The sequence below is a fragment of the Spea bombifrons genome, chromosome 6 (assembly GCF_027358695.1).
Source record: "Spea bombifrons isolate aSpeBom1 chromosome 6, aSpeBom1.2.pri, whole genome shotgun sequence".
NCBI classification, from domain to species: domain Eukaryota; kingdom Metazoa; phylum Chordata; class Amphibia; order Anura; family Pelobatidae; genus Spea; species Spea bombifrons.
Genome location: NC_071092.1, coordinates 37799162 through 37826461, shown reverse-complemented (window position 1 = coordinate 37826461; position 27300 = coordinate 37799162). Strand labels below are relative to the sequence as shown.

Below are 27300 nucleotides of genomic sequence, written 5' to 3'. Positions count from 1 at the left end.
CCGGTCAGTTCCATCAACTTCCCCAACTGGCCTGCAAAAGCAGGACAAGGGGGCAGCTAGTTCTTAAACATGTTGACTGTTCTGCAGAAACTGGGACACTTGGGAGGTATGCTGTTGTTCAGTTCAAAGCTAGTCTATGAAAGTACACAACTTATCTCTGTCCATACTGGGCTATTGGCCACAAGCAGCTGAAAATTGTGGGACCACACAGGAGGCGGGGAACTGCAGCTCTGAAGCTGCTGCTTCTCCTTAGTGTAAGTGCTTTAATTTTGTTTCTTTTTTACCTTTTAGATAATGCACATTAAAGTACTGTGACATTGTCTGTGACATTAAACATATTATTACATTCAGTTTCCTGACATGTCACTAGAATAAGCAAGGTGTTCACATCCCATTACTCCATTGTTACGGATATTATCTGTGATCCAGTGAATAAAGACCAAGAACCAGCTGCATCCGAGTGATGGATTGTAAGCTTGTAAGAGCAGGGCCCTCTTCTCCTTCTGTGCCAGTCTTTATATGCCATGTCTTTATATGTTTTAATGTTATTGTCAATTTTACTGTTAATTCTATTGTTATTTTTCCACTTCCCGCTCTATTGTAACAGGGCCACGGAACCTGCTGCTGCTCTGTAAATTATTATTTGTTTTATATAGCTCCATCATATTCCGTAGCGCGGTACAATGGGTAAATACAATGCATGAGTGGGTACCTCCTCCTACTGGACGTTAGCTCCCAGTCCCAAGTCCGACATCCCTTTTTCGGATCAATACAAAGTTGCCCAGTGTCAGTTTGAACTCGGTGGATCGGCGCCCTTTTTTAAAGCAGTCCAGGCAAGTAAATACCGATTGCTCGGCAGCATCCCCAAATTACCTTCTGTTTTGAAATCCTGGCTGTGGGTTGCATTCCCCTGATCTTTCACCTACACAATGTAGAGGATTTTCCAGCTGTTGACATAACCCCTGTCTGACTAAATTATTCCCACAGTTACCTTTAACTTTACAAGAATAAAATCCACGTAATCCACGTACATTTTAAACAGATGAATGTACTTAGTAACGCAAGACAAATCTGAATAATGTCATTTAAGTCTGGACACATTTCTTACTTTAATTATTTGCTACAGAGACAAGATTTAATTGAACGTTACCTGATTAGACTACTTTATTGGTAATTTGAAATCACATAGATTTTGTGTTAAAGCATATTTTGTGGGTTTTAAGTCTGATTTACTTGGGGGACCAATGCACCCCATTTATAAACCGTCTTAGTGGTGGCAGAGTTATAATATGACCGTCCTTAGTCTGGGTAACCTTTTTTTAAAACATTTCTATATAGAAAGGTGAGTCCAGAATGTGTCAGCAACTTCCCTCTTTGTGGGTATGCCCCCCAAAAGTCATTCCAAGATGAATGGACAGAAAACAAATGCAGCTATAAACGAAACAAAAGTTTTGCTCGCTGCGCACAAGTCTACAAAATAATGTCTACTTTTGTATAGAAGCACTTTTACAACGCGCAGTGTGAGATGTTAGCACTCTGTAATGTAAGCCCATACATTTGCCGTGGGGATATCATGTAAATGTATCAGCTGTCATATGTATTAAAGTGTGTAAGGCAGCCGCAGTGTCCTTTTCAATAACAAGAAATTACAAAAACAACAAAAAAAATTTCTGGTTTTGGAAATTATGACCACACGTTTTTGATGGAGTGCAACGATCATCATTCCTTGCTTAAAATGATGAAAACACATTTTTGAACAAATGAAAGGCTACAGAAGAGTCGCTTTTTGTCCCGTACAACTATCTTCTACATTGTTACTTAGAAACTGACTTTCTGTGTCAAAACACAAGTGTGAAATATAGTCAAATCTCACACCGGGGTGCATTATTAGAAAAATTACACAAACATACATGAATACAGAAATCCAATGCCTAATAATGTGACATTTCGGATACATTAACATCTATGTTTTGTAAGCCAGTAAGCTCACTTGGACTACAGGGCGCATGCATGCACTGGCATACTGATGACATCATAGGCTAGGTTTCTTCCTTATATGGATATTATGCTCCTGCCTACCCTGCACAGTGCATCGGATGTAAGACTCCTAGTAAGAGGAAAACAGGGTTGCATATTATTATTATTATTATCTTGTATATAGCACCAGCTATCCACACAGTCCTTCTTACAGTCCAGAGGGGTTTATTAATACCTGGGAACTCTCTGGGTTTGACCCGGAGATCTCCAGGTGAAGCACCGCTTCTATGGTTCTCCGGGTCAACACCTGAATCCTCTGGGTCGCGGGAGCCTCCTTACATATTAAATTATGCACTATGCAAGGTCAGTTCAACCCTTCTTTTTGGAGAGACTTCTTTGTGCTCATGCTTCATAATAAGTACCGAAGCATGAGGGTTAAAACCACAGCTCTCCGTCAAACTCTCCTACAATCTCTATTTAGCGATTAAACCTGTAGGCGTATCTCTGTCATTCGTGAGCTTCTTATATTCTTTAAGGTGTTAGCAACCCAAGACAAATCTGAATAATGTCATTTAAGTCTGGACACATTTCTTACTTTACTTATTTGCTACAGGGCCAAGATCAAATTTAACGTTACCTGATTAGACTCATTTATTGGTAATTTGAAATCACATAGATTTTGTGTTAAAGCATATTTTGTGGGTGTTTAGTCTGATTTACTTGGGGGACCAATGCACCCCATTTATAAACTGTCTTAGTGGTGGCAGAGTTATGATATTAGTTATATCATTATAATATATCAGGGTGGGTGGTATAAAGGGGGATTCATTTTTACTATTTCTGGTCTAGAGCAGACATTTAGTGAATTTTAACCTTTTTTTACCAAAAGAACCAAGTCATGTGCACGCTTCGAGTTGGGTGACAAACTGTAAGCTCGTTTGAGCAGAGCCCTCCTCGTCTGTTTCTGTAAATCACATTGTTATGTCATATACTACTTGTTGTCCTGTCCACCCATTGTACAGCGCTACTGGATATGATGGCGCCATCCTAAACTCTTTGCTCAAGGGATATTCACATGCGCTCATTAATCACAGCTAAACAGGACCTAATCTGCCACCTTGTGGACAAAAATGCAAGTGCACACTGTTTCCACACCTCTCTCTGATGCACTAGGAAAGGAATTATTCAGCAGTGCTGTTGAGTTGGCCAATTTGTAGCTTGATTGATGCATCATGTCATTTTAGAAACCTCATCCCGTCCGCACTGCTTTTAAGCATTTGTAGAGAAACGTTCAATGCATGGTTTATGTTTGCTAATTGGTATCTATTTGGAACCAGTGAAACGTATATGAATATCTACAATAGTCTCCAATTTCTGATATATTGGTGCCTCCAACCCTCCGTAGAAACAGACTGAATCAAACTGCCAGAAAAATAGCAACAGTTTGGTGGTTTTTGGACGTTTTATGCCGTTTTGCAGTTTATTATATACTTCCTGTTCTCAGCAACTGCATATATTCTATTATTTCCCTTTTGCTAAATTTCCGTTTCCTCTTTGGTAACAGCTGATGAGGTGGTCTGTATAATGTGTGCACTAATAAAACACCGCCGCTGGCCAAGAGCACTCCATACCCACCCGATCTGCTGCTCCAGCCACGTGCAGCCACCGGTTAGATATACTTCGCCACAGAAAACCATAACCTGCGGCCTTTCATATCACTTACATAATTTTTTGGCGCCCACTGGCCTTAAAGTGCCAAGGCCGCCTCGTCACCCCCAGTCTGGCCCTGGCCATACTTATTGACTTACTGATGAGTGCTTCTATGGCTACCAATGCTAGGGCCGATATTGTGACATCATCATCATCATAAAAGTCTTACTTTACACTGCTTTTAACCCTACCTGGGAACTTCCCCCTTGTGAGATGCGGGTGGGCGGTCCCCATGACATTGCAGGACAAATGCTATTTTTAATAGGGAAGTGGGCGGGTAGTGGGGGCCACATGTGGCTCCTGGGACCCGGAGTTTCCCCTTACTGGAGGTCACCAAACATGGCTTATAGCCCCGGAAGGGACCAAGGTTGCTGTTGCTCAGCAGGGTTTACACTTTGGAGGAAGCGACATGCTTGCTTAACTCCCAGCAGACACAAGTTGCTTTTCTTTGGCAATAACTGAAATATAAGACTTCTCCTTGACCCCGACATCCTTCACGTCTGCTTTGCATTTATGGAAAAAATATTATGTAAAAAAATATATATATTTTATTTGGCTTTATAAATACCTTCATTTACAGTTTCATAGAAAACACAAATTACTTGTTGGCGTAATTTGGTGGAAATACAGTATATTTCATCTGACAGTTCTCCTAACCAGTGCCTGATCTTCTTTCACACTGGCTCTCTTGTGAAATCAGGCAATACATGGGCAGAGTGTGACATCATAACACATGTAATGTTAGAAGGGTAGTCAGTGATGTCACAATGCTGCATACCAAATAAACTACATGGCTCTTTCTGGACTTCTTCTGGTCTAACTAAAGACGCTTCTCTGGTAATCTATAGGGTTGGATTCTAGATGCCACTATAAATGCCTTGGGTATAATTGGATAGAACGTAAAGGGACCCCCCAGCCATCATATGTACGTGAATGCATATAATAATTGAGAATTCCAAGGGATGGAAGACGCATGGGGGGGGGGTTCTTTGTCCATTCCAGCTCTTTTCTGGCAGCGTTTCCTTTTCATTAGACATTTCTGATCCCAGGAAAGTGTTAACCGAGGAATGATAAGGCTTTGTTCTTTATTTAGTACACGCTAAATAAAGATGTTTGTAATTGCTCACATTGCTCACAGTACGGCTACAGCTAAGCGATTCAAATAATAAAGCCACCGACTGTGGCAATTGACGAGCCGCTGTGCAGACGACTGCATCACAAAGGCTTTACTTCCAGAATGTGGCATAAATGTTACACAAACACAACCCCCCCAATAAAAACCACAACGTTACTACCCCTTATATAACAATTGTGTGTGTTACCGTCTTGTAACAGAATTTGTTAGTGTATGGTGTGTGGAGTTAGCATGAGTGTGTGTTAGTATTTGGTATGATTTGGGGTTGGGTGTTAGCATGAGTGTGTGTGTTGGTGTAACGTGTCAGCGTATGGTACAAGATTTTCGGGGTGAGGGAGAGGAAGGAGTGTGTGTATAAGGTGTTAGTGTGAGTTTGTGTGTTAGTATACTGTATGCATGTGTTTTGGTTACGGGAGTGGGGGCTGAAGAAAAACTGCATCTACAAGCTCACCCTGTTTATTAATTATTAAAAAGATCCAACACTAGCAAAATTCCCGGCTAGAAGGGCTGAGCTGGCTCCGCATAATGTATGATTCAGTGGGATTTAGCTATACATTATACAGGGCCAGCCAATCTCTTCCTGCCTAATCCACACGGTCGGACCTTTATACTGCATAATGAAGCCAGAACTCTGTTTAGTGAATCCATCCCTATGTGACCTATTAATAGCAATTTATAAGAACGAGTAAGGTATTTACGAGAATCCGTGTAACGTATAGACATGATTTTGTTTATAAACCTATCGCCCGCTGTCTCTTCCCTGGCTGTGGAACATTGTGTTACACTCCAATCTAGCAAACATTTTGAGTTCCTAGAACAGAAATGAATAAGAGGAGGAAGGAGGGATGGAGAGAACCGGTCCCAAAGAGGGACTGTTCCTCCTGTAACAGGACACTTGGGAGTTATATCATTGACGGCGCTGCGGGGCTGATGTATTACTGGCCGCAGCCCAGAGCTTTTCTTTTCATCACCGGAGGCATAATGTGGAGCAGCCCAGCAGGGGTTAAACTCACTCCAGCCGCTGTTGCTGCTAGTGTGGCCACGCCCCTGACGGTAAAGCACACGCCCCTCCCAGCCGAGAACCCTCTGACAGCACCGGAAGCCGGCAGAGAAAGCGGAAGCCGCTGCGCCTGCGCACTGGGTTCGGCCGCTCCCTGCCCGCTGTACGGTGCCTCCGGTTCGGGATGGCAAAGAACACGGTGTCTGCACGCTTCCGGAAGGTAGATGTGGACGAGTACGATGAAAACAAATTCGTGGATGAAGAGGAGGCGGCGGAAGGGCAGCAAGGACCGGATGAGGGAGAGGTGGACGGAGCTATCCGGGGATATCCTTCCATGTACCTGCCGGGCAGGAGGGGGGAAGAGCTCAGTGCTGTACTCATATAGGTGACGCTACAGGCTGCATGGCATAGCTAGGTGTGCACTCATACTCGGTGCTGTACTCATAGGTGGGGCACAGGCTGCATAGCTAGGTGTGTACTCTGTACTGTACTCGTGTAGGTGCAGCCTGCATGGCATATGTAGGTGTGTACATGTACTCAATACTATGCTCGTAGGTGCAGATGTCATGGCATAGGTAGGTGTGTTCATATACCCTGTACTGTACTCTGCTGCTGGACACACCTAGGCGTGTGAATTGATATAGGTAGGTAGGTGGATGCAGGTGCCTGTCCGCCCACACGCCGGTGCCGCACGTCGTCCGCGTACCCGCAGTGTGTACATTCGTAGGTGGTTCCCGCTGTGCCTCTGTATAGCGTGTGGGTGATAAGCAAAGAGGAACCGTGCTGTCTCTGCCAGGCTGTCGCGGGGTTAATGGCAGCGTTTACTGTTCTCTAAACCAGTTTGATTGTTTAGGCTTTTCCCGCACGCCATCGCGCCTCGTCACTCGCCTGCGTGATCAAATCCTTTCTATATGATGGAAGTTATTCCTCCCCTGTAGCACACAGTGACTGTCCGCAGAGGAGTGTTTGATGGAAAGCATGGCATTGTTACATGATTGTTTTGTGCCCTTTGAGCCGCACTGCCTGGCTGTCCTGGGGTGCCTCTGTATTGCACACACACACACATTGTATTTGATCTCTGTATTGCACGCACACACACTGTACTCTCTGTATTGCACACACTTGTATATTAGACCGTCTGCGGTGTATCAGTGAGTGCAGAATGTTCCGTGCGGCTCGAGAACGAGACAAGCTGAATCTTGCTGCTCTGGAATGCAGGAAGTGGGACGTTTGTGAATGGCGAGCCTCTTCTGCTTGGTCTTGTCTGTATTAATAGCCGCCTTGTCTCCAGTCCGCACGTAAAGGAAAGCAGACGGCGGCTCTAACGGGAATCCGGGGCCAATAACCCCGAGCTCTGCTCCCGCTGTGAAAAGGGATTACATATTCCGATTGAATAAAGTCAATCCGGGACAGGCGCTCAGCTTCCCCCAGTCCCTCTGCATCGTGCTAGTTTGCCGCTTCTGTGGTTTACAGGCTGCATTAGTCATTCCGAATCGCTAATCACGTCGCATTCTTTTTAACCCCTTCACTGCAGGTATTAAAGTGGCCATATTTTAAAGATATTGATTTATAAAACTGAAAGTCCGGTTTCACGATGAGATCCACAGCAGGTATCGACCCGTTTCATATATTTAGTTCCTGTCCGAGCAGCATTGGAAGGAGTAGATCTGTGATGTTCTATAGAAAGGTAGGACTTCGCGGCAACCTCAGAAGATTTGTCGGATCCTGACCTATAGATTAAAGGCCTAAAGGAAACATGCTTCTAATGCCGTTCCAATAAGAATAAGACTTTAAATAATACAGTGGTAGGGAAAGAATAAACGTTGGGACACGTTCATTTCCAACGCTGTGTAATCTTAACACAACATTATTCTATTTATTTTACATTGCTCGGGATGCAAAATATCCCTGGATGCTGCCCCCTTAAAATTATAAATAATAAAAATTAATATAAAATTTTAATTAAGTTGGAATTGTTGACATCTTAACCACATCTGCTTTCCTTAACGTTGCTCTACGGGAAATATGATGGGGGCTCTACAGGCTGCTTTAAAGAACCCACCCATTAATACGAAGAACCAATCCTCCAAGGTAAGATCCCACCGATGAAAATCATTTAGAATTACCAGATTGTAGTATTTTCCAGTGCTGACAAATTGTAAAAAAAGAATGCAGGTGCTTGCCAAAGATTAATGTTTTGTTCTTTTAAACTTTCTGGGTCTATAAAATAATCTGCCGGTCTCCCTTAGATTAGATTTAGCAGTGAAAATGTATTGTGTGCTTTATGTGCAGCGTAACTGCAAACTAATCAATGTATGCTTTGGAATCACGTAATGTACGGATAACAAGTCACTGATTAACCAGCACGGTGATAATTGGCTTCCTGGCTTCGTTCCCCGCAGGATCGAGCGGAGAGTCTGGTACTGAAGGTTCTGATCTCCTTCAAAGCGAATGAGATAGAGAAAGCCGTTCAGTCGCTGGATAAGAACAGCGTGGACCTGCTGATGAAATACATCTACAAGGGCTTCGAGAACCCGTCTGACAACAGTAGTGCTGTGCTGCTGCAGTGGCACGAAAAGGTGAGACCCAAGCTGGGGGGCGCCTCTGGGCGTCTGTCCGACCCAAGCTGGGGGGCGCCTCTGGGCATCTGTCCGACCCTAGCAGATTTTTTTAATCATGTTTTTGTGACCAGGTTTTAATTAATTCTCTCTGTAGGGCTGTTTTATTTTAGAACCAGCAGAGTACATGTTTTTTTTTGGGGGGTCGAGAGCCGTTTAAGGCTCTGTTCAATATTTAATCTCGCTCTCTATCATATAATTCAAATGCACCTTAGACAGAGCTATCAATTTCCTCTGAAGGTTAAATCAGATAAACACAGTACCTGCTTTTACGGCAGATGACAATTAAGATAATTCTTTAATCATATTCAATTTTATGTGAGAATCCAGGTGTACTAAGAATGTTTTTAATGCTATATTAAGGAACAAAAGTGTTTCTAAGTAGATTTTGCTGTTGTAGTTATCATAATGCAAGGTTGTTTCATTGCTTACGATTCGAGGATTTGAAACACAATGTTACCACGTTTGGCTGCCGTGATATTTCTCAAGTTCTGAATGTCATTTTTTTGCCTTCCTTGCAGGCTTTGGCCGCGGGAGGCGTGGGCTCTATAGTCCGAGTACTGACTGCCAGGAAGACGGTTTGAATGTTCGGCTGGTCGTGAAATGAGAGCTGGTGCCAAGACCAAAACCCAGAGCCGCAGTCCCGCTGCGGGCAAGCAATCCCTTACTTTGTTGCTGCCTCATTTCTATTTCCCCTCTGTTTCTCTATAGCTTTCATTTTTGATACTTTGAACAAAGCAGTACATGTGAATGTGTGCTGTGAGTGCAGTGCTCTGTTGACAGAAGTCTTAAGTTATCTGCATTTCTGTACATGCCCTCAATGAGCTGGGCTCTTTTTATTACCCACCCTACCCCCAGACAGATTGGAATAGAGCACGATCGTGGCTCCTTCCACCTTCATCAATGATATTGCTTCTCAGAACCTTCTTCTGGTTGGAGTCAAATTATCCAGCTTTGCCATGAGGCTGGTTTATTCCTTTAATAATATCTGCCATACATGACCCCACTCAGCTAGGATAACAATCTCAGGAGTGGCATCTCTTGGTTTCACCAGTTCAGATCTGTAGGATCCTAGATTTCACTGTGCATCTTCAGACATTGAGCGTTTAAAGGGATTTCTCACATATTGGCTCAAAAAAGGGCTTATCTTGCAACTTCATACATTTTCAAAACAGGATCTGTCTAATCCCATGTGTAAATTTAGTTCACTGTACTTTGGCAACTGGAGGTTACAGTATATGTATATATATATATATATATATATATATATATATATATATATATATATATATATATATATATAGTAGGTGATGCGGCACATTGGAATTTGCCCAACAGTAGATGCCAAGCCCCCCAAACCATTCAGTTATAAGTGTTTCTCCGCTCTATTCAGGCATATTTTGCATAGTTTACAACTCTCCATGTCTCATCCATTGGCCATGTGCTTTGATCTGAGTTAAACCGGGTGAATATACCTTGTTCATAAGGCTGATCCTCAGACCACACCGTTTAAATGTGTGGAAATGTAGCTTGTATGCAAGACCCAGCCCTAGATCGCGCTACTTTGTAGTGTGCCTGGTCTAGTAAAGTACAACATTTTACGGAGTATAAAAACATGGAGCCCGCTGGTCCAGATGGTTAAATTCCCAGCTATGGCAATATGACACTTTTACATGACATTCTATGGCTGAAGCGTTTGTCCCAGAGTTGTGGAAACACTGCCTTTCCAGAATTAACATATTCTAGCTCTACCCTCCTAGCACAGCCTTTTGAAACCTATCGTGGAACCTGACATTTCTAAGATCTAAGCAGCGATGTTGGGAAACATCATGGAACAATGTAAGGTTCTTGACAATCTAAAATAATCTCTGGTTCACAGTTGACCCATGGCCACACTTCAGTTCTGGAAGGTTGTTGGAGAGAATGAATGCTTTGGACCAGGCAACAGATCCGTTTGGGTACATTCAGGTTATGGGAGTCTCGCTTTCTCTGCAGTGCAGAAAACACAGTGGGGCTCACCCATAATATTTCATGGATAGGTGGGGAGTACACCCTGCACCCACAAACCCAGGGTGAGGCCTTAGCCACTTCTGTGCTAGAGGGTTCTGTAACTCCGTGATATGCATTACAGGTCCTGTAGCATTGAATGAAATGAAACTTTGCTATTTTTTACAGATTAAATAAAAAATGTTGATTTGGAAATACTTTTATTGGTTTTTCTTTTATTTGAAATGTTTTTTTTTTATTATTATTATCAATTCTTATGTATAGGATAAGCAAATACAGCAATCAATTCTACCCAGAGGCTATAACATCACAGAACAAAGTTACACTCTTTCCCATATTTCTCAGTGTTACTGTTTGCCATTGGCTATTATCTTAAAAGCAGGAAGAAATAACGGTATACCTGGAAAAAAACATTAAGAAATAAAGAAAGACATGATGAAAAGCTTAGGTCCAAATACCACCACAGGCAAGCCATAAAATGTACTCCATTCGTGTAGAAACTGGGCTTAAAAAACTCCTAGTCACTATTTTTGTGTCATCACAAAGTAACAAAAAGTTTGCATGATTGTTAATCAGCTTACCCGTCCCCCGGACCATTGCACCCCAGCTACGCAGCTCACCTTTACTGAGCAACCAAGGTTCACACTTTATTATATAACTGGGTGGTGGTTGTGCTGTTAGGAGACATCTCATCAAGGACATGGTCAGTCACACTGCTAGCTTTGGCTCATGTGGAGCTTTTGGTTTCTAAGCTGTAGTTTGTTGGGTAGGAATGAGAATGTTTGACACCAATTCCCAATAATTTCTGGATTTCAAATAATAAATAAAAAAAATAGAGGGGCAAATGGAAACTCAACAAAATTGCTAGGAGGGGTCCAGGTACAAAGAAAAAATGAGAGACCGTACCAAACCCAGCAACGGCTGTCAGGCTTAGTGTTAGTCCAGTAGCTTCCTATCAATGTGATCTACCCTCTCTCCGAACTCAAGGATTCCCCACTTGATGTCAGATACTAGAATTCTCCTAATTCAGCCTTCTCCTGTTTTATTTCAGATACATACATAGTAACCTAGTAATTTACTTTAAAAAAGACAGTCAATCAAGTTAAGCCTTGCTGTTGATCCAAAGGCAGCAAATTACCCACATTGAAGTGATTTCCAGTCGTGCCTCCAAAAGATGAAAAATTCCTTCTTGATTCCAAATGGCAAACTGATTTCTCACAGGATCAACAAGCCCTAGCTAATCCCATCCTTATAACCATAACCGTAATCTCTGTATGTTCTTTGTTCAAAAGTCATCTAACCGACGTTTAAAGGCATTGAAATTGATGACACCACGTCTGTGGGCAGTGATTTCCACATCTTTATTCTTACTGTAGAGAACCTTTTTTGCTGGTTTAATAGATAATTCAAACTATTATCCTACAAAACTAGGATATTTGGGTTGCAGGAACTTTCCAAGCCGCCTATCTTCTCCTTCCTGGATCCAATATTTTGGGTTTTGATTCTGTTTTCTGGTAGGCATCTTATATGGGAAGGTTCTCTCCTTGTAGCTGCTATGCAAAAAGTTGATTGTATATATAGCACTTCTACAACACGGAGCTCCTCCGGTGAATGTTCTTTCACCGCTACAGTTTGACTGTCCTCCTAATTATATTTGTGAACAAAGAGAGCAAAAGAAACTCCCATGTGGGGTCAGGGGAACGGACATAATGGATTTGGTAGGATTACAGATTTATATATTGTTCAATTTTAGCAACCGCTTGAATGAAATAAATTTGCAGAAATGGATTGCCACGAGGTGTGCTTAGGATTCGCAGTGATGGTGGCTTTTTAAACGGAAAAAGTACACTGGATACAATCTCAGGTAATTTGAGCATATTTTTTGTAACTAAAACCACATACTGACATAAAAAGCTTTTATTTTGCTGCTTCCACAAGCCTTTTGTTTGTACCATATAATTTAAATCAAGCAACCTCTCAGATGGTGTTAATTTTAGAAGGGAGGGCATTCATTCCATATGCACCACGTGAACACCAACGCAACTAAATGTCAACCCGTCAGTAGTCATTATGACTTGAATGTATGAAAATATACATAAAAGAGAACCAAGGTTACACAAAAAGTAAATACTGTCTGTTGGTTCAGGATACAATCTTGCAACACTTTTATTATTATGGTGGCAAGAGACGTAAGTAGAAAGGGGTGGTGGAACCTGTCACAGGAACCAGGCGTCTTCAAATAGGACCCTCTGCCATCATGATGATGTCCGTCTCAGGTCCTTAGGACCCCCTGCCATCATGATGATGTCCGTCTCAGGTCCTTAGGACCCCCTGCCATCATGATGATGTCCGTCTCAGGTCCTGCAGGAATGATCCTATGAAGCACCCAGAGATATGCCCTCTCATTCTTCAGGAGTAGAAACAGGAATAGACTAGCTAATCAAGTATTGATTTTTAGGAGCACAATCCAGTTATACATGACAGAACAAGCTGATAAAACAATACATAATGATTTCAATTAGGCATCAGAAAAAATAAGCTAATAAACAGGAATGTACACAAAGCAACCTATTAAAAGAGGCAGAATGTTGTACACCCGCAGGGCATAGTGATCTTCATCTTGCGTGCATCTGCTTGGTCATGGAAACCCATTTCATGGAGCTCCCGACCCATAGCACTAGTGCTGATGTGAAAGTGCCTACGTTCACCATGTTATCCCTTTGGAAGGGCACCTTCGCCAAGTTAGCAAAATGGGATTGGCACAGACAGCCTGGCTCATTATTGTATGTGGTCGTCTGATGCCAATCTCAGAATGGCTTTTTTGCAGCTGGGCCCCCCCGGAGCTTCCGTTTCATTCATGCCTCTCGTATTATGCAACTGAATGAAAGTCAACCCCAAAGTGATTCCATCTGGATCAATGATAACTCAGAGTGGTGAGATAATTCGATTGAACATAAAAGTGTTTCACTGGTGTCAGCACATCATAGACAGGCTAATATTTACAAAAAGACATTGGGAAAGTCTGCCATAGAAAAACAGCAAAGTTTTCATTCTCTCATTCGAAGTGCAAATGATTTCTTCATGAGATGTTACGCCATTCTGGTGATGTGCCAGGACTTGGATGTCAGTCTTTGCCATTGTTCCACGGATGGGGAAGGAAATGTTACCTCATCCTAAAATGAATGTTCTTAATTTCTCAAGAAGCCTCATACTCTTCCCTTTTCCACGGAACATCAAATATTGAAGATCAAAGCAAATGTCTAATTAAGACCATCTGTGCAAATGATTTCTTTTCATATTCGACATCTCCAAGTACTCTCTATCAGGACAATTTTACAGAACAAATATGTCATATGATTTATAGCAGTTAAAACCTTAACCCTACAGGGAGGGATTTACCTTTTTAAAAATGTTGGAATTCCCATAAATAAAATATTCAAATGATATAATAAATTAGAATAAAAACAATAAAAATGTTCTAGTTCTCTGCCTCACTATGCTTATTATTAGATGGCAGCTATATGTATAGATATAGATATAGATACTTGGGTTTTTTTAGTCTTTAAAACTTCTAATGGTTACATAGTTGAATATGAGGGGACCTCACTCAACTGAGCTCCATATACAGCTCATTATTATGTTGGACTATCAGTGCCAACAAGTTCTGTCCATAATCGAGATACCTCTAGTCTAGGGTTGGCACACAGAAGGAACTCAATTACTTTCATTTTATATGTCCTCATAAGGAAAATAAGTGGTGGACAGGAACGGGTGAAAACTATGTTTTTGGAATAATGGCTGATATGGTAATCCTACGTGTGCCATGCGCTCATTTGGCATGTGCCCAGAATGATGGAAGTCCTACAGTACCTGAAACATCTCCAGTTCCATACTCATCAAGGCCAAAAAAGTGCTCTAATTTATAGAATGCTGACAGATTCCATAGAACTATCACAAAAGAGGATAAAACTAAATGACCAATAACATTCAAATTGACAATATAAAAAATCTTTCACAAGTTGGTCCTCAGACAAGTTGGCAACTTTGCTTCTGGAAGTAACATCAGCACAAGCGCTGGCTGAGCAGCTGCACAAAAGCCAAAGATCACTATCGGCAATGCCAAGCGTCGGCTGGAGTAGTGTAAAGCCACCGCCACTGGACTCGGGAGCAGTAGAAACATATTCTCTGGAGCGATCAATCACACGTCACTATCTGGAAGTCTGATGGAGGAATCTGGGTTTGGCAGATTCCAGGAGAACGTTACCTACCAGAATGTGCCTGCTGTAAAGTTCGTTGATGACGGATAATGGTCCAGGGCTGTTTTTCAGGGTTTGGGCCCTTTTGTTCCAGGGAATGGTAAGATTAATGCTACATCATACAAACACATTTAGACAATTTTATGCTCCCAACCAGTTTAAGGAAGCCCCTTTCCTCTTCCAACATGACTGTGTCCATGTGCACAAAACAAGGTCCATAAAGACCACAAACTGCATATGCTGGATATAAATGTACTTCAAACATTCAACTAAGGGAAGTTGAGATCTGTGGCGGAAGGTGACACAACTAACATCTACTGTCATATTTTCTGTCCTGAAGATAATGGGGAGGAATGATAATGAAGATCCTAAGAACAGAAAGTTAAGATGGCTGTTCCAAAAATATACACGAATGGTGGGTTTTAAATATACATGTTAATGTATGAACACTAATACACTAATACATTGGTCTATTTAGGAAAACATAATACAGATGTGAGATGATAGTTGTCTAACAAATTTGCTTTCCTAGAATGTAACATTTTAGGTAAAAAGTCAAAATCGTTAAGGGAGGCAGCTTCTTAATACACCTTAAAAGCACCAAGTCATGAAAAGTTTACGCTGCCGTTTTATTTAGTGCCGTTGGGACGGAGCAAGATGACTGAATAGGGGAAGCAGCCGCACTTTGCATTACGCTAGTTTCAGAATGCAGCTGTAACTGTTGTGAGATGTGCCTTTGCTTCCTCTTGTGTCACTAATCATTTCTGACAACATCACACAACATAGCAGGAGTCGCAATAGAAAAAAAAGGAAGTCCACTTGCAATAAGATCAGAAACAAAGTGGCAAAGATATAGGAGAAGCGTACGTCTTGGCAGGGTCGGCTCACACATTGCAGAGTTTCTGGACAGGGCTCCTGTCCACCACTACACATGGCTTTAGTCGAAATTATGCGCCTGTGGAGCGAGGGGGTGTCCGCTGCTGATAAAGGGGATTGGAATGGTGCCCTCAAGACATTCACCTCCATATCAGACCCTCGATCCAAGATCTGCTTTAACATTGGCTGCTGTCATCTTGTAAAGGGAGATCTGCAGATGGCGGAGGAGGTACGTAGCACATGGGGTTAAATGTCAAGGATCAGGTGGCTATTCATACATGGAAAATAAAACTGGCCAGGATCCAGATTTGGGTGCAGTGGGGGAAATTCATGGAATGTGGCCCTTGACATGAAAAGACCAGTCTAGTCCCCAAAATGTTTTGTTTTATGTGTTCTGATTGGCTTCTGCTACTCACATTCAGCTCGATTGGAGCATATTTCTCATTGACTTGAATGAGCGCTCTACTGAGCATGAGCAGGAGGTGTACTGTACTGGTGGCTATGCTTTCAAGCACCCGGGGCCCCTAGGTATGTGCGTTGTGTGCTTAATGTATAATCCAGAACTCATGCAGGTTCTTCGTGAAGCTCAGTAAGTGACTCTTTTACACACTTTTACAAGCAACTTCTTTAAGAATAACCCCAATTTATTTAAAAGTCAATACTGAATTGATTCGCCCTTTGAGGTCAGCTTTACCTTCCTTGGACGTTAATTTTTTCTAACTTGGTTGCTCTTCTCTAGGCCTTCACAATGACCATAGAACGAGACAAGCACCTGGCGGTGGGATATTTCCAACGCGGTTTGGTCTCCTTCAAGAGGAGCAAGTAAGAAAGAAGTGCCATTTCTTGCAGGCCACAAATAAACATTATTGTTGGAACAAAGACATGGAGCGTTAACAGCCATGTTTCTCCCCGCTGTGTGTATTCGCGAGGCCGGATTTTCAGTGGGAATACAAATGCTTGAAATCTAAAATATAGTCCTTTAGGTAAAGCGTAATTAGCTGGCCATTTAATGAAATGGGTGCTTATTTTTGTGCCATGACGCGCTCTAAAGTATAGCGCTGCAGTTGCCATCGTAGCTATGGCTGGCTACCTATGTCTACATGGGAGGGATAAAAAGGGTCACTCGCCCACCTTTGAAATTAATGGCCCCTCCACCACTTCACAGGCAAGGTTACGGCAGTTTGGTGGGGCACAGGGCCAGGAGGTGGGTCCTGGAGGGTCCATACCTAGAAGCACCTTAGATGTGTATCCCGCGCAGTGGTCATCTTCTCATCGAATGATTGTGTTCAGGTACATTCCAGCTCTGCAGGACTGGACTCGGGCATTTACAGAATTGCGAGGGAACCAGCTGATTGATTACAAAATCCTGGGCATGACTTTTAAGCTCTACAGCTGCGAGGTAAAGCAGGCTTATTAACACAAAGTAATTAAAACTGTTCATTTGATCCGTTTTTATGCAGAATGATTTGCATCTCAGTTAATCTTCTAGTAATTAAATGAATTGTTTAGAAAGCCAGGATTTCCATGCAGGAAATGACATGTAACTATCTGGGTGCTGAAAGGGTGAGCAGTGTCATTACTACACCTATTCTGACGGTACCCGAGATCCAATATTGTTCACCTATTTTCACCTAACACTTATATCCCGTCTAGGTATATCAGATTACTCAGCTGTGTCATACTCACAAACCCGTGAGTGGCAGTTCCATCCATCCCCATCTCTAAGATCACCCACCCATTTTACCTTTCCATCACCTTCTCTGCTCATCTAGGTTCTCAGACACACGTTTTAAGGGCCTTCAATCCTTCAAGTTTCTCTTAAAAACTGTAAGAAATGGACATGGCATAGCATGACTTGTTCTTCCTGATCTTCTGGACCCTATGGAAATTAAAACATTGACCTATAAATGCCAAAGAAAGTGGGCCAGTTCTGGATTTTGCCACCTTACATGACAACTATAAATCGTCAAAACGTTCCCCAGCCTTAGGTGTTTATGCCACCCTACAGAAAAAAATGGCTTCTAAAACATGATAAAATAAGAGGTCCTGCCAAAAAAATGCTTGCACGTTGTTTCATACTGCTGCTTACTCCTTTTGTAATCTGATTGTACAGATCCTGTATAATATCGCTCTGGCCCACGCTAAAGTGGGAGACTGGGCAAAAGCTGAGGAGAGCCTCTTGCTTGCTCTGAGTCAGAAAGTAGAGCCACGACATGGCACCAAGATCGAGAGAGCTCTGCAGGACATCCTGGTAAGTGTGAATGATGGTGCGCTATTCTGGATAAAAGGAGAAAAAACAACAGGTTTTTCCAATGCTCATCTACATTACTGCATCTGAGTTAAAAAACAATATATATATATTTTGTACATGGGACCCCAGAGAATGAGGAGGAGTATTAGTAGTAATAATAATAATAAAAATGAGAAGTAGCCCATATAGCAAACATAATGGGTTGGAAATCGGTGATGTTGTTTTAAAGGCTCCATGTGGATGTTCCTGGAACCCCATAAGGAGACATAAGATGACGGTTTAGAAGGAAGAGTAATTTTTGCTATTTGGTATAAAGCATGCTCCAACCTGCCTAAGAATCTTTAGTTTAATGATAGCTTGTTAAATACGTTTAGGGTAGTAATCTACCGACCAATGGTTAAAGCATTACTGATTACCACCTGTGAATTAGGTGTGATTGGTGAATTGTTACGACTATGCTGTTCTTCTTTAGAAACAGAAGGATTTTGCCCCTGTGGAGATGCCGAGGGGGAAGATGTTCCAGCCTAATGAGAAGCTGGTGGAGCAACTTGAGAAGAAGGATTACTTGGGGAAAGCACAGGTATGTTTGAGTGGACACTGATGGGCCAACTATCTTCATGTGAAGTTTACCCAGTAAGGGTAAGAAGGTATCAAGGATTTTTCAAGGTCACATTACATCATAGTGCATTCTCTCAGTGTTTCTGAACGTTCTATGAATTATTGATCTGATATTGGATATAAGAAAAGAAACAAATAGACCGCAGCGATGCTGATCCAGCTTAACAAAGGTTTATTACGCCACCAGCATGGAAGATCAGAGGCCGCGAAGGACCAAATCTTGTCGTGAGCTGAGACGTGTGATGTGTTTAGAGAACCAATGTAATGATAAAATTGGTGGGAACAATTTAATGGTTGTTATAGTTGTAACATTAATCTTCACTATATATACACACTATACTATATATATATATATACCCATTATTTGTCAAATAACCTCTTTTTACCTCCATTCTTAGTCTCCTAAGAGATTTATGGGCATTTAATAGCATTATTTAAAATGTTTGTGTCTTTTTTATATAGGTTGTGGCCTCTGTGGTTGATAAGGACAGTTTCTCTGGTTTTGCCCCTCTGCAACCTCAGGTAACGAAAGTTAAAACTTACCCTAAGTCTCCGCAATTGCCCCAATCTAACACATATTTCATATGCACTATAAAGTGGAGTGTCCCCATAATATTAAAACCAAATATATATGTTGAAAGCTTTAATTCTTTTGAGGGTATGAAAGCACTGGAAAGCACACAGCTGTAACGGTCTCTTTTTTGCTGGTGTCCATCTGGCTGTCTCTGTTTATTGCCCTCCGTGTGTACATGTTTGTGAACGAGAGAGAGAGTAGTATTTTTGTTTCTAAAGAGAGGTTAAGATTCGGTAAGGTTATAGATATTTAATGTGGAAATGCCCCTCTGTAACGCATGTCTAAGTGTTCTTGTGGTATTTTCATATAGACCAGCAACCCTCCTCCACGTCCAAAGACACCAGAAGTTCTTAGGTGAGTAACAAGTAACAGAGGGGTTTATTCACAAAAGAGGGAGTTTGAATGAGAACTGAACAATTCAGCTCCTTGAAATCACTATACATTAACGAGGGACAGGCAGTGTATTCCTCTCTGCAAGAATGCCCGGCATAATGCATAATTAAAACAACAAGGTTAAGACATCACCCACTCTGCCATATCTACCTCATATATAAGCTTGATTGTGCTTGATATTGCATGGTGATATCAGTTCCACTTTGTCCTGTTTAATAATACGAAAGCCCTTTTTAACGGATAGTAAACAGCAATCATTACATGTAAAGCTGTCATAATGAACTTAACCATTTAAGTGTCAGATTAGTGTTCAAGTCATTGATTTCTTTTCTGATACTCTAAAGGGTAAGATTCCTTCCACCAGTTAAGTTTAATTAAAATATGTGCACTACCAATATGCCTGGCTGCGCCAGATCTTCAAAGCGAGCCATCTTCATGTGGCTAACCAATGACGCCAAGATGGCTGCTCACCATGGGCATCCACAGTAGCTTCTAAGAGTCAGCCCCTGGAAACTTTCTCTGGATGCCCATGGTGCTCACTTAACTCCACTGCGCACTCAAATCAGTGGCTACAATAGACTTTTCTCTCGTTTTTCTTTATTAGGACATTGGAGGGGGAGCCACATCGTGTACTGTTTGAATTCAACCCCGAGACCCCCGAGGAAATTCAGGTTATGCCAGGAAACATTGTTTTTGTCGTGAGCAAAGGGGAGGACAACTGGGCCACGATCATGTTCAATGCAAAGGTAACCACAGTGTGTGTATTCTAAAAGAGGTAGCGGGTGGGAGGATTTCTCTCTTTACTGTGGTTTACGAGTCGTGACAGCAATGAGTATACTGCTGTAGCTGTCCAAGCATCTGTCTAATGTGCATTTATTGTGCAGCGTTACATAGAACAAACATAAAGCGTTATATAGAACAAACACCTCGCCTGTAGCCGTCATGTAATAAGGGATGTTCATAATTCTTTTCAATTCTCTGCATCTGTATTAATATTTTAACAAGAATATTCATTTCTTGTGATTTGCCATAAAAACCCAGTTTGACTTTTCATTACAGTGCAACGTATACTGACAGCACTAAAGGAACCCTTATTTATGTTTTATGTTAAGTTCCTCTAGTATAAAGTACAAAGTCCTCTATTCCACAGAATAATAGATATGTTTGCAGGGCTGTCTCTGATTTGTGCAAACATCAAATTCTGCATCTACCATCCTTCGCCAATGCGCTTCTCTCCCAGATGACACAAAGTCAGCAGTCCCATGCCTTTCTAAAGTGGCCCCCATATAAGCCTCAAGCAGTAACCAACCTCATCATACTTGGGAACTCTCCAGCTTTTCCCCCGGAGACTCCGGGTGAATCGCTGCTTCTCTGGGCCCCGGGAGTGTCTCCTGAGATGGCAGTGAGATCTCACAAGGGATCATTCCTAGGTATGACCCTTATGCTGATGATTCCCATTAAGGACAAAACCGCTTTTCATGAGTGGTGGTCTGGCTTCTGCGCCTCTGGCCCGGACTTTATCCAGCGCAGCTCTAAGGGATCCTTACTTCTTAACTTGGAGAAGATTTTCATCACCTTTCTTGTCCCCACCATAACATATTTTAAGAGTGATCCAATATAAGCAAAATATTGGGGATCACATCTGCCCCATTATCCTGCCCAAGAAGGAGCGATGGGATACCCAAAACTGGTCCTTGGCGATTGTTTGATTTGTATTTGTTTTTTCTTTTACTATCAAACCTTCAGCCTTTTTGAAAAGGTTGAGCGAACTGTTGTTTTTTTTATCTCTGTGTTTAGAAAGGGATCGTGCCGTACAATTATCTGCAGCCTGTGGAACTCCGCTTCCAGCCAAAAGTACAGGTAATGGCTGTGCCCCAATACGGTCACATTATTACTCTACGGAGGCACAGAGATGCTGGTGTAGCAGAAATAACTGATATTCTACACATATACTGATGGAGCTGAAGGTATTTTATATTCAGTAGAATAAGGGCGGCAATGCTCTTATATGTGAACAGGGGTGTGGATACTTTTCTTTCTCAAGGATTGTCCTTTATCATATGTGATTGTCTCTCACTTGGCATACACAAAAAGAAAAACTCCTAATAATTGTTTGCCTTTTTCCAGAGCAAGTTATATACTTTTTGAGATGTCGTTTAATTACCCTTAACTAACAGGTATAAATAAAAAAATGGTACAAAAGTAATAGGAAAATAAATACATTTAATTACCATTTCCATTAATTATCACTAAGCTGATGCTTGTTTCTTGAGAATATACTAAGGCTAATTATAAATTTGTTAATCCAAAATGTTTCTTTCGGGCATCACAGGAACAAAAGTCATCCGGTAACTCTCCAGAACAGCTAGATGTGCCTGCGCCACCTACAGCCACTCCACCCGAAAGACCTAAAAACCTGAAAGGTAAGAGACCCTAAGTGTAAATCTCTCCATTGAAACACACTGAAGATTCTGGGATGGGACTGCAAGCTTAAATAATCTTAAGACTTTTATTTTAATTATATTTGAAGTTCAGCTTTCAGTGAGATTGCAAAACTGTCATAAGACAGACTGGTTATGAGGGTTAGAAATGTTTTTGTATTGTAAACATATTGCATCATTTATTGTACGAAACATCCTTTTATTTCTTCCCGAAAGCGTCCGCTACTGCTGCCAGCTCCCCAGACTCTTCACGTCAGGTAAGAGCTAAAATGGGATTTCTCTTAGGTGTGTTTTTGTGGAGGGGTAAAATTAGAGGAAACCTGTTTTTTTTTGTTTGTTTGTTTTTTTATATACTAGTGTATCAGTCTGAATATTCATAATTACAGCACACTAAAGTATTGTCCTTTAAGTAGCAATCAGGACAGACATTATATTTCCTAAAAATAATTAACTGGGAGAACTCTTAAAGGCAGATTAGAGTAGTCAGGAGATAACCCAGGCAATACAAAAAACAAAATATATAAAAATAATATAAATGAGAGGTAAGACTGGCCCACGTGTAACCACTCACAAACAGGGATAATGTGGATTATGGAGCACACAGTATTGTACATAGGGTTGCAACACTGGCCATTTTTTGATGTACATATACATTTAACATGTTAACGACTGCCATATGTAATAGTATAATTTACGACTTCATTTACATTTATACAGCCCGCATTGTACCGGGGAATGCACTTTGCACAGGCTGGCCAACATATGAAACGTATGTGTTCCAAAAAAAAAAAGGGGAAAAAAGTTGCAGATGTAAATAGATCATGCATTATATGGTCAATAGAATAGGATGCTACGGAGTGTTGGATCCCCATCTATTTTTTATGCGCAAAAGGGGAAGCCATTTGTTTCACCCACATGCTGCATGGCTGTCTTTTATTTCCAGGAATCCCATTACATAGTGAAAGTTTACTATAAGTACACAGTGGCGATACAGACCTCCCATAAACTTCCATACGATGATCTCCTGACATTGATCAGCAGCAAATTGCAACTATCGCCCTCCAGCATAAAACTCAGGTAAGACCAACCCCCCCCCCAAAAAAAAACAACAAAAAACAAACCCAGACATTTTCTAATAAGCTTACGGGACCGATAGCACAAGACGTTTTTTCCTTTCTTTATAACCAGTGCTTGGTCATTTTTGTTGGTGATACCTGGGAACTCTTCTGAAATGACGTGGAGGATCCAAGTATGGCTATTGATACCCAGGCCTCTGGAGAGGTCCTTTAACCACAGGGAACTTGGGATAGGCCAACCAGTTTGGGACACTTCACTATTTTTCCACCCCCATAATCTCACGGTAGCAATTGGCACTCCCTAGTGTCTTTTTTTTCGTGTAAAAATGTTCACTTTATACTTGCACTTATTTGAGAGGTTTGACACATTGTTTTTTTTAAAAAATTTATTTAAAAAGAAAACATTTTACTTGATATTCTCAGATGCCCAGCCTTCCCTTCTGTTTTATGATACAATCACACGGTTTCTTTGGTTAGTTTCAGAGACGGAGAAGCTGATGTAACACTGAATAAGGACAATATGGAGAAAGCTTGGGAGTTAACTACACAGAACTGCCTGAAACTGAAGTGCACAGATTTGGAGGTTGAATATTACATTACATTTATTTATAAAGCGCCGGCAGATTCCACAGCGCTGTTACAATCAGTAGAACAAATTTCACATACAAAAACACATACAATAACTGGTGCAAAGGAGAAGAGGGCCCTGCTCTTGCAAGCTTACAATCTAGTCGGTGGTTGAGTGGGAAGTGAGATAATAGGAGAGGACGGCTTGGATGGAGATGTGTTGAACTGGTTCCGATTGTGTAGCTGCTTTCTGCAGTGGCACCTGGTATGTCGTTTCCCTCCCGTTTCACGCCAGTGTAACTCTTAAATAGCCACTTATACGGAGGCCACAGCAGCTACGTTTCCAAGCAAGCTTGTTTCCAAGTGAGGCCTGGGGATTTATAGGGCTGCCTCACAAGTGGTCAGATAAGGTGATTGCATACAGGAGGCAGATGTTTTACACCTTGGGTAACAAATGCAATTAAGCTAGACTATAGGGCACCAAATGTAACCCTTTCATAGCAGCAGGGTATGGAGACAGGCAGGATACAGACATACTCATATTCATACCAGGTGGAAAACAGGGGTAACAGCAGGAGATGAGGGGTTCAAATGAAATATGGGATATTCTAAATAAAATGTGTACAGATCTCATTTAATGTATTTATATTAAAAAAAAAAAAGGGGTATTATATAATAACCGCATTTGTCATCTAGACTCTCCAGTGCATGAAACAATTCTATATGGTTAATCGCCTTTACACACTCCATTTCTCTTTAGCCAGAGGAAACCTTTGCAGCCGCTGAAGAGGCCAAAAGCCAGGATCCCACCGCAGCGAAGGAGACGTCCGTAACTCAGGTCACTGCTCTGTTTGCTTATGAAGCTTCACAACCTGAAGATTTGCCTTTTAAAAAAGGAGATGTTATAAAAGTACTGTCTAAAAGTGAGTATTTCTCAAAGATGAGAACTAGGGGTCTCGCAGCTAAGATTGGGTGAAAGATTATGACAAATCTATATACTGGCTGTCATGTATCAAGATGTTTAATTAGGATAGAGATTATATATTTATATGATGCAAGTATGATCTCAATTCCCCATCCAATGTTTGCATCCAGGATCAGTGATAATAACATGTCTGGGACCTTCCTGGCATTTGTTCCAGACTGGCAAGTGGAAGAGCACAAGTGAGGTCAACTTAACAAACACCGCTCCTAAATGAGATCATGATGTGGATTTGTACCGGGCATATTTAATACTATGTTTTGCGTGGACACAAGACTGAAGACGTTCTTTTGTTAGGAACACATTATTCTCACATTGTACAACATTGATTTTCCTGAATTGGCTTTCTTCCTAGAGATAAAATTTGAAAACCAGTGCTAGTCCTAGTAGAATACCAGGCTTCAGCACAACAACATTGTAGGAGGTGGCCTTTGTTTTAAGTATGCAAGGCAGCTGCCTAGGGGCCCCTGAAATCTGTCACTAAAAGAAAAGGGTAAAGGGATTTTCTATTTTTTTGTGCAGGTGGGCGACCGTTCTTCACTGCCATCGTTGGTATCTTTTAACAATGATAATCAGAGTGCACATTAGAGGGGAGGAGGCATCATTTGGTCTGCAGGTTCTACGTATGGCTTTTGGCTTTACGGGTACCGAGAGTCATCCTGCCCATGATATACATGTGACATTAACCTACCATTTCTTTTGCCGTTTTCTAGTATCTGCAGATTGGTGGGAAGGAGAATGCCAGGGAAAAGTTGGGATCTTCCCTACAGCCTTTGTGGAATGAACAGTGAATTGAACAATCTCCCTGAAAATCATCTAAATATGTATATAATTACTCGTATTGTAAAGACAGAAGCAAATACCTTTCCCTGTTCAGCGCTGTAAAGTTCTTGGTCTGTATTTCACCATTTCAAGTATTTTTGGATCCACTTAAAATATACCATAAACACAGTTATTGTTTCTCACATATATGTTTACCCTGTGCCAATACATATATAAAGGTTCCCTACAGTAAAAATAAAAATGGTTGGCGTTAACGTCGCCTGCTACAGTTCTCATTGCTCTACATTTCCCATTCCAAGACATTGTGTTACTGTATGGCCACAATGACAGTCAGATAAGAGATGAAAAACTACGGTGCCTGCTGGATATCTTGTTATAGAACTTAGCAGTTGCAGATTTTTGGCTTTAGTCACTCTTTTTATTTGAAGATGCTTCTGTACTCACTACAGGGTCTCTGCTATTATCTTTTATTTACGTAGCGCCAACAACTTATGCAGTGCTTCATAAAAAACATTTTCATAAATATTCAAAGGATATGACACAAACTAGAGTTGACAAATATAAATGACATTAAGTAGAGAAGGCCCTGCAAGCTTACAATCTAGAGGTAATGGGGTACAGAGAAACAAAATGGAAAGGGGGACAAAGGGAGAGATAGTGGGCACAGACACGAATGTGCGCGGGGCCAGAATTAGGAGAGGTGTCCCAGATTTAAAAGAAAGAAAGAAACAGAGGAGAAAAGACAGAATGAAAAGAATCTGACTAGTCCAACCGTGCATTGTGGGCAGCGAGGTTTGCTACAGTTCTTATTAAAGAGTATTGTTCCTCAATACCCCTCTGTCTCGTATACTCATACTCTCCAGTTTCGTCACTGCCCAGAATGAAAACAATCCCACTGCTACTTTTGGTCTGCATATTTCAAAAAGAACGTGCCTTTTAGCACATCTAAGGAAACATAAAAACACAATGGAATTATATTATGTGGGTCAATAGTAGGACTCAAACCATCTTCCAATGTGGTTCTCCGGGTGACACACAATGTTTTAAAGAAGGTGTTTAAAGAACAGAGCTGCAGCATATGATGGTGCTATATAACCGTCTTTACAGAAGGTTAGTGTATTCCCAAGGCAGAAAGTGAAGGGAGGATGAAAACTTTTTTACTCTACAACTTTTAGGCTTTGTATTAGAGTTATGTTAATATGGATCATGTACATACTGGGTAAAGATGAAGACAATGATGAGAAATCTCACCAGGTCTTTCCACATCCCTACAAATATAGATCTGCATAAATTTGCAGAGTTATGGCTGCCAGCATACCCCTGCCTTTTGTTTTTAAGGACCTAAACTGGCAGATAAAACATGGAGCATGTGGCATCTGCATTAGTTTGAGGCCTTAAAAAGCATGCTCACGTTCACTTCGCCCATCCACAGGCATGTTAGAAAGAAGGTCCTTGAGACATCCCCCTATGATCTCAATGCCAAGTTTGGACTACATACATATGTAGGGTAAGGAGAGTGGAGGGGTTCATGCTCACAAATATAAGTAAAGTACTTTAACAATATTGCCAACCAATACAATAAGGCATGAATAGATTTACAAATAATTACACAAATTGCCAAATAATCTAAAAATATTTATTAAAACAAAATAAACGAATAAGGTAGTCCTACTGAAACAGATCTTACTGGCATCACCACAGCCAAATCATCAGTTATTTATCTGGGGCACAGTTCTCTCTACAAACTTTTTTTATATAAATCAAAATACCCATTACAATTAAAGCTATTTAGATATATAGGGTAGGCAAATTTCACTACCGGGAGAATCTGGCAAAGGGACGTATAGGTTTAAATTAGCTATAGTGAAGTGAAACACCACTACAACAAACCAGATGGCAATCGGCAAATACTTGAACATACCAAAATAAAAACATCATGGCCATCTCGTGCAGGGAGTAGATTAATGGCTGCATTATCATTCATGTGGGTGAGGTTAATAAAAGCAGTTCATATGTCTGTAGGTGTAAACCATGGT

General features: G+C 41.3%; 2 protein-coding genes across 2 annotated transcripts; both read left to right on the top strand.

Annotated features, from left to right (window-relative positions):
- Window positions 1-5932: 5932 nt before the first annotated feature.
- ARPC5 (actin related protein 2/3 complex subunit 5) lies at window positions 5933-9191 on the top strand. Its single transcript, XM_053469869.1, has 4 exons — window positions 5933-6146; window positions 7841-7913; window positions 8225-8401; window positions 8962-9191. Exons 1-4 carry the CDS (start codon window positions 6007-6009, stop codon window positions 9022-9024), a joined length of 453 nt encoding a protein of 150 aa, XP_053325844.1. The 5' UTR covers window positions 5933-6006; the 3' UTR covers window positions 9025-9191.
- Window positions 9192-15368: 6177 nt separating this feature from the next.
- Window positions 15369-25448, top strand: NCF2 (neutrophil cytosolic factor 2). Its single transcript, XM_053469863.1, has 15 exons — window positions 15369-15808; window positions 16319-16401; window positions 16870-16978; window positions 17693-17830; window positions 18303-18410; window positions 18911-18970; window positions 19333-19376; window positions 20020-20161; window positions 21213-21275; window positions 21748-21838; window positions 22073-22113; window positions 22800-22933; window positions 23410-23515; window positions 24260-24422; window positions 25195-25448. Exons 1-15 carry the CDS (start codon window positions 15635-15637, stop codon window positions 25263-25265), a joined length of 1527 nt encoding a protein of 508 aa, XP_053325838.1. The 5' UTR covers window positions 15369-15634; the 3' UTR covers window positions 25266-25448.
- Window positions 25449-27300: the final 1852 nt, after the last annotated feature.